Below are 8101 nucleotides of genomic sequence, written 5' to 3'. Positions count from 1 at the left end.
CGATAAAGAACTACCTTATCCTCTCTATATTCTCTATATTTAGATATATTTGAAAGAAAATATCTGTCACTCATTATGACTTCAAATAATAATGGATTGTTGTGATTTGGAGTTCTGATCTGTTGTACTCATATTGTGATGCATACATAAAGCATACATCAAATTATCATTTATAAAGAACATATAACATTGTTTTGTTGCACGTAAATGTTAATATTTACCATAGACTCACAAATTATCAGCTTATACAAGGTTTTGAATATTTGTGTAATAAGTGTTCCCACTATCTCATTATATTCAATTGTGGCTTCATGGTCCTTTTGAGTCGTTTCCAGGGAGTGAGCAGTGCATTGAGTTTGTTGACTTTATATAGACCTACAGTCTCTCAGGGCCACAGAATTAAAGGTCTAGACCAACGAAGAACATTTAGTCTCAAACCTCTGAATGCTATACTGATTTTATATTGAATACTGCCACACAGTCACACATTTGAGATATTAATAGCAGAACTGAATTACCACATTTTTTCTACTTTATTTTTCTTACCAACGTTTTAATTGTGCAGCTATTGTGAGTGAATGAAATGTAAGCTTTGTTCTTGGGTTTCTAAATTTCTGATGGAAAATATGCTTTGAAATACTCTGAAAAAAATGGTTCATTGCAAATTGTTGCAAATTGTTTTTATAAGCTGAATTTAAACAAACAAAATAAGTAGAACAATATAAATTTGTTTGTTCAAATTCAGCCACTTACCTTAATCGTAGTGTATAATAGTAACATGAGCAGTTTTTATTGAAACCAATGCAAATCCAATGCAGTATTATGTTTAAAAGTATAGTACTGCTACTTATGTAGACTAGCTACTATAATAATACTATTAGTGTTCATTCATTCATATTCTTTTTGAACTTCCCTCCACCAATCCAAGGTCGCCACAGCGGAATGAACCACCAACTTATCCAGCTTATGTTTTAAACAGCAGATGCCTTTCCAGCTGCAACCCATCACTGGGAAACACCCATACACTCTTCCATTCACACACATACACTACAGACAATTTAGCTTACCCAATTCACCTATACCACATGTCTTTGGAGTTGTGGGGGAAACCGGAGCACCCCGAGGTAACCCACGCTAAGACAGGGAGAATGCAAACACAGAAATGCCAACTAACCCAGCCGCAGCTCGAACCAGCAACCATCTTGCACCAACCTACGATCAACCTACCCACTGCGCCACTAGGTTGCCAACTAATAAAAATAAAAATACAGTACTCAATGTTACTACATACTACCAGTTAAGTAGGCTATTTAACACATTTTTAATGTTTCTACACAGTTTAAAAGATTTCAGACACCCAGCCAAAATCCTCAATTAATGTATTAAATCTAAATTTACAATGTACAAAATATTTTGTAGTTATCTATTTATCTAGTCAATTGCTATGATGTGACCTTGTTGTTTTACATAATGTTGTTCATAAAAGTATATTTTGATCTAAGACAGCTAAATGTAACTCACAATGCATATATAGGCTAGTTGCAATAATAGATACGTAGTAAGCTACATGTATGACATTGTTGTCTCATCGATTATTAATAATTGATTTTAAAACGCTGTACAAATAACATTTTTGCTTATAAGGAATCCTCGACGAAGAAAATGTGAACAAGAAGTATTTAGCATGAAAGTTACTTAATCATAAAACAAACGTCTAAAAATAAAGAAAAGTGTGAAATAATACACTTAAACGCCAGAAGGCGCAGTTTTGATAGCACGGCGAGGATTGTGAAATCTCGCGGGAATTGACTAGTCCCGCTGTATCTTTAACTCTCGCGGTATTTCCTCACTTCCTCCTCTTTTACTCCCTGTGTTCAACATGGCAGTCGGCAAGAATAAGAGGCTGACCAAAGGTGGCAAAAAAGGTGCCAAAAAGAAGATGTAAGTCGCAAATGAGTCTTTCAACTGTGTCTATACACAGTAATAAGTGATATTGGAGGATAGTTGACGCGTACGTGTGAAGGATGTTATCGATATAGAGAGGATGTTGTGTAGCGATTCTGCTAGTCACACTGGCTCATAGACGGCCCTTGCTGTACTATGTGCTTTTGTAATCTTAAGTTCAGACCACGGTGAAAGCTAGCGGTGTTTTCTAACGTACTCGTCTTACAAATATAATAAAATATTCATTTGGTCAAAAATTCGCTTGGCAGACTGATGTCGCTAACATGATGGGCCATTGAAAGCGCTATCTAAAGCGTTACTTTATTGACTGGAGACTAGTGACCCATGTGTTATAGGCTTATGGGTCTTTTAGAGCATGTAACAAAGATATACCATATTATTTGTCAAATGTCTTGATCTAAAACGGGTTCGTTGAAGTATTCACTTGTATTGTGTTTCTGACTTTCAGAAATGTATTGACAAGTGTGCTTTCTTTTGCAGTGTGGATCCTTTCTCCAAGAAGGATTGGTATGATGTCAAGGCACCAGCCATGTTCAACATCCGCAACCTGGGCAAGACCTTGGTCACCAGGACTCAGGGAACCAGTAAGTTCTTTCACCACCTTGATGCGTTTCCACAGCTTCGGAATGAATCGTTAACTCTGATGGGAAAGGGCAGATCTTATTGAATATTAAGTGCCGTGTTAATAAAATTGCATGTGTATATATTTAATAACTTGTGTTTGATTGTAACGTTATCTTAATTTGATTAATGTGCACCTTTTGTAAAGCTGCTTTGAAACAATAATTATTGTAAAAAGCGCTAAGCAAATAAACTTGAATGGAATGTAGTCCCAATTATTTGATACAAATCAAACTTTGTGCTGAATTCCAGTTGGAATACATAACTTTAATTTCAGTCTCAGAAGAAAAACTGTGATCGCTGTTATGAGATCACCTGACATTGCCATTATTCATTCATTCTTTTCAGTTTAGTCCCTTTATTAATCAGGGGTCACCACAGTGGAATGTACAGTCACATTGCCATTAGCTTCATGTAAATTCTAAAACTCATTGTCTCTGTAATGCAGGAATTGCCTCTGATGGTCTGAAGGGACGTGTGTTTGAGGTCAGTCTGGCTGATCTGCAGAACGATGAGGTGGCCTTCCGCAAGTTTAAGCTGGTCACAGAAGACGTGCAGGGCAAGAACTGCCTCACCAACTTCCACGGCATGGACCTCACTCGTGACAAGATGTGCTCCATGGTCAAGAAGTGGCAGGTAAAAAAGAGGGAAAAACCTGTACAGGTTATTCATTTTTCTGGGCTTAAAAAGCTGATTTTTATCTCCCTTAAATTAAATGTATGATGTCATGGCATTCAGTGTTGCCTGCACTGGGCAAGAAAAAGAAATATCCTTATGCTGACAAACATCAGTAGGTTTTTTTTTTTTTCTTCTCCCACATTAAACTTTGACTTGATTTTTTTGAGCCCATTAGAAGACGCTCTTTTATTTGAACTTGCTATGTATTTTTTTTTTAAGTAATGGCTTGTATAAATTCACTGGTGAAAGAAATGTACCTTGCTTTAAAAACCTTGCTTTTGCACTAGAATGGAGTGCTATTAACATTTCTTGCTGCAATATTGTGGTTATAGAAGGTATATTCAAATTGAGAAGGTTTCTTGTAAAACTAGTTAAAATAGTGTAGATCAGTAAAGTTATTTTTTGAAGTGTTAGTTCGAGTTATTGTATTTCTCTCCAGGCTTTTATATTGAGCCTAACGATGCGTGCTAGTTTGTTTTTTTTTATTACTTTGTGTTAAATCTGCCTTTCCAAACTTTTTAGAAACCGTTAAAGTGGCTGTCACGTTACACTTTTCACTTCATTTTATATGTATTAGATTGCTTGTGATTTCTGAAGACTAAAAACAGTTTTGTTTCACCGTGATCTGAAGTATCGTAAACTGCTAAATCATCACCTTGAAGAGCTGTGGCCAATAGAATATCCTATATGTGATTTGCCAACTCGGTTGAATTACACTACACATCTGTGTGTATGTGGTATTGCCGGAAAACATAATATGTATTGTTTATTTTTTATTTAATCTGAATTTTTGCATAAAGACCACAATGTCGTTTTCAGCATCCTAAAATGTTGCATACCTCAGAAATTGCTAATCTGCAATTTAACAGCAGCAATGGTTTATTTTATTTTTTGCATAATGTTAAAATCATGTCACAAGTTTCTTCATTTTATGTCTTAAAGTTTTAGGAGTATGTTCTGTGTATTTTTCTTCTTATAGGAAAATATTAAGTTTATTCGAATTGCTGATGTTTTTTGTTTGCTTTTAGACAATGATTGAGGCCCACGTTGATGTGAAGACCACTGATGGATATCTCCTCCGCCTTTTCTGCGTGGGTTTTACCAAGAAGCGCACCAACCAGATCAGAAAAACCTCCTATGCACAGCACCAGCAAGTCCGTCAGATCCGCAAGAAGATGATGGAAATCATGACCCGTGAGGTCCAGACCAATGACCTCAAGGAGGTGGTCAACAAGCTGTACGTAAAATGTTCTCATCCATGGCATTGCCATTTCAGGATGCACAGTTCAGCCTTAATTTAACTGTTAAATTGGCTAATTGAATCAAATTTAAACTGCAGGAAGCTGGTCCTTTGGGAATGGTATTTACACCTGTATTAAGAGTTACTATGGTTTAGATTTAATTTGACTGATCTAGAGATTAAGTGGTCAGATGGTTTCTTCACTTTTTCTAGTTAAAGCTTTAGCTGTTTCTACTGTAGGACCGAGTTAACTTAATTAATCTTAACCTAAATAATAACCATTATGAGTCTGTGTGTAAAACTGTTTTCCCCTCTTCTGTTGCACAGGATTCCTGACAGTGTTGGCAAGGACATTGAAAAGGCCTGCCAATCCATCTATCCTCTTCATGATGTCTATGTCAGGAAGGTTAAGATGCTGAAAAAGCCCAAATTTGAGCGTAAGTCAGTTATTTAAATGCATGGTCTGTTTAGGTTCTTTTAAAGTGTTAGTTTACCTAAAAATCTCAACATTTACTCAACCTCAAGGCATTCTGGATGTACATGACTTTCAAAGTTATGTGGAAAATTATATTTAGCCTTCTGCCCTACAATGGCAACTGGTGTTTTATTTATTTTTTTTCAGCTGTCCAAAAATGCACATTCATCCATAATTAAAAGGGCCTTATATGGCTCTGGGGAATTAAGTTTTTCTGTAGCGAAGGTTTTGTAAGAAAAATATTCATAGTTAGAATTTTCTAATCCATTTGTGTCATTTCTGACGAGTGGACTTCATTCATTGTATTTGGCGTAGTTAACTATGGAATAAAATCACTGTCATAAATATTTCGTGCGTTAATAAAATTCATGCATCCATGTAATTATAAAATCGTAAGGAAAACGAAGCGTACTCGTAATTTTACGAGGGTACAATTTCAAAATCTGCGATTAGAACAGACACAGATACGACATTTTCTTTGTCTGTTTGTATATGACTGAATTTTACGATGGGTGTACTTTACAAACACGAATTACAGTTTCACCACGGACACGAAGTCCTGATTACAAGTACAAATCAAACAGCGACACCTACCTGTCAATTACGTCACCGCTGTCACAGGCATTAATAAACAAGCGAGAGTCATCGATCACAATGGCGCGCCTGCTGGACACTCTAGCTCACACACACCGTCTCAGGTAAGATTTCTGTTATTCCCTCTTTGTGAAATGTCCGTCATGAGCTGTAATAAAGGTTGAGACCTAATGAGGTCCAATTTCGCTGTGTTTCTTGAACATTTTACAGAATCAAAATTAAGAACGGGCCGAGGATAGGGAGCTAGCATAATGTCAGTTAACGTTACAGGCAGCGAGCGCAGAGTTTCTCAGTGAATCACTTAACGGTGTTCAACTATAACATAACATCTGTTGATTAGGTTACCTTTTTTAACTGTTTAAGTAACTCACAAACACCCTATAAGATCACCAGAGATCACAAACTAAATCACACAGATTTATCCAGTATAGATAGATAAAACAAAAAAGTTTTACTCTTATTAAATAATTAACTTTAAATAAACCAGAATAAGCTAAATATTTGGTAATTGAACAATCACCAATATAGAACAAACACACAAAAAGAGAGAAACACGCAGAATAGTATAAGACTAAATGGTAATATAAATGTTTATGGTAATAGTTTATTAATTATGGTAATACAATATAATGCAACTAATAGTTTAATCAAGTAATATAACAAATAACATAAACATTTATATCAATAGTTACTAATACCTTTGTACAAATTTAAAGATAAGATAAATTATATATTTGAACATCATCTCCTTTCCATACATCAATGAGGAGCTTAATTATTTAGCTTTCAGATGACATACGGGTCTGTTAAATGATTGCCCCTCATGTCTGGTTTTGTGGTCCGGGGTCACATTTAATATTTATTTTGATTCATTGTCTGATTAATATGTTTAACGTTACAAACTTCTGGTAAGCATAAACCCTCAAATATTTAAATTGCCTTTTGCTGATATCTTCATTACATCATAGATCAATGGTCGATCTGGCTTTAAAAAAGGTTTCTTAATCAACAGATGTCATGTTATAGTTAAGTGATTCACTGAGAAACTCTGCGCTCTCTGCCTGTAACGTTAACTGACATTATGCTAGCTCTTTATCCTCGGCCCGTTCTTAATTTTGATTCTGTAAAATGTCCAAGAAACACAACGAAATTGGACCTCATTAAGTCTCAACCTTTATTACAGCTCATGATGGACATTTCTCAAAGAGGGAATAACAGAAATCTTACCTGAGACGGTGTGTGTGAGCTCGAGTGGCTCCAGCAGGCGTGCCATTGTGATCGATGACTCTCGCTTGTTTATTAATGCCTGAGACAGCGGTGACGTAATTTTGACAGTGGAGTGTCGCTGTTTGATTCGTACTCGTAATCAGGACTTCGTGTCCGTGGTGAAACTGTAATTCGTGTTTGTAAAGTACACCCATCGTAAAATTATCAGTCATATACAAACAGACAATGTCGTATCTGTGTCTGTTCTAATCGCAGATTTTGAAATTGTACCCTCGTAAAATTACGAGTACGCTTCGTTTTCTTTTACGATTTTATAATTATGGATGCATGAATTTTATTAACGCACGAAATTATTTATGACAGTGATTTTATTCCATAGTTAACACTACCATCTGGATCTGTCTGCATTTTGTCTCTCCACTGCATTCAGTTTTTCCTCAACTGTGCATATGCTTTGTGCTTGAAATAAACAGTCCTGTCCAGCTTGTTGTGCTAAATGCACCTAAAAGACTATGACTGCCACTTGCTGGAGGTTACACGTTTAATAAATATGGGTCTTGCTTACTAAAACGCATGGATTTGCTACAGGAGACCCTTATTCACTTCTCTGAGTCATATGATGTACTTAAGAATGGGTGCACTTTCTTTTTTCTTTGACTGCTGATTTTAAAAAATAAAACAGTTGCTCCTTGCCATTGTAGAGCTGGAAAAGACAAATATATTTGACAAAAAGAAAGTCCCGTACCTCCAGCATTCCTTTGTCATGAGAATCTTGGGATAATTCTTCTGGGGTGAACTAACCCTTTAAGAGCAATGTTTTGTTTATATATGGGAATGTTTTCATTATTTGTGTTTAACAATTGGGTTTAAGGGTAATATTGCTTTTCTGTTTGTGTAAGACAAAATTATTTTTGTTTGTGTACAGTTGGTAAGCTGATGGAGCTGCATGGTGAGGGTGGATCCACCAGTGCTGCTGCTAAACCTGCAGAGGGCGACACTGGGGCCAAGGTGGAGAGAGCTGACGGATATGAGCCCCCCATCCAGGAGTCTGTCTAAAACTCCCAACACAAACAGCTGGTGTCAATAAACATGTAAATTTGAGCCTTTGTGTACTCAGATCTTTTTCTTTTCAGTGTGTGTGTGCGCGTGCGCACGTAAGCTTTTATATTCCCAGTCGAAAATGGCAAATTTGTAAATCAAGGGTTTGTGCTACATTTGCTGAAATTTGTTTGTACTGTTGTGGAGCTTTAAGTTTCTGAACTCTTCAGGCTTTTTTTCGTAAGGAGCAGGGGTGTCAAACT

General features: G+C 36.3%; 1 protein-coding gene across 1 annotated transcript; it reads left to right on the top strand.

Moving 5' to 3' along the window:
- The first annotated feature begins 1830 nt into the window (after window positions 1–1830).
- On the top strand, window positions 1831–7901 carry rps3a (ribosomal protein S3A). Its single transcript, XM_056459658.1, has 6 exons — window positions 1831–1941; window positions 2446–2549; window positions 3035–3222; window positions 4293–4501; window positions 4832–4941; window positions 7726–7901. Exons 1-6 carry the CDS (start codon window positions 1880–1882, stop codon window positions 7854–7856), a joined length of 804 nt encoding a protein of 267 aa, XP_056315633.1. The 5' UTR covers window positions 1831–1879; the 3' UTR covers window positions 7857–7901.
- Window positions 7902–8101: the final 200 nt, after the last annotated feature.

This window comes from Danio aesculapii, chromosome 1, assembly GCF_903798145.1.
Source record: "Danio aesculapii chromosome 1, fDanAes4.1, whole genome shotgun sequence".
NCBI lineage: Eukaryota > Metazoa > Chordata > Actinopteri > Cypriniformes > Danionidae > Danio > Danio aesculapii.
This window is presented reverse-complemented; position numbering and strand designations above follow the sequence as displayed.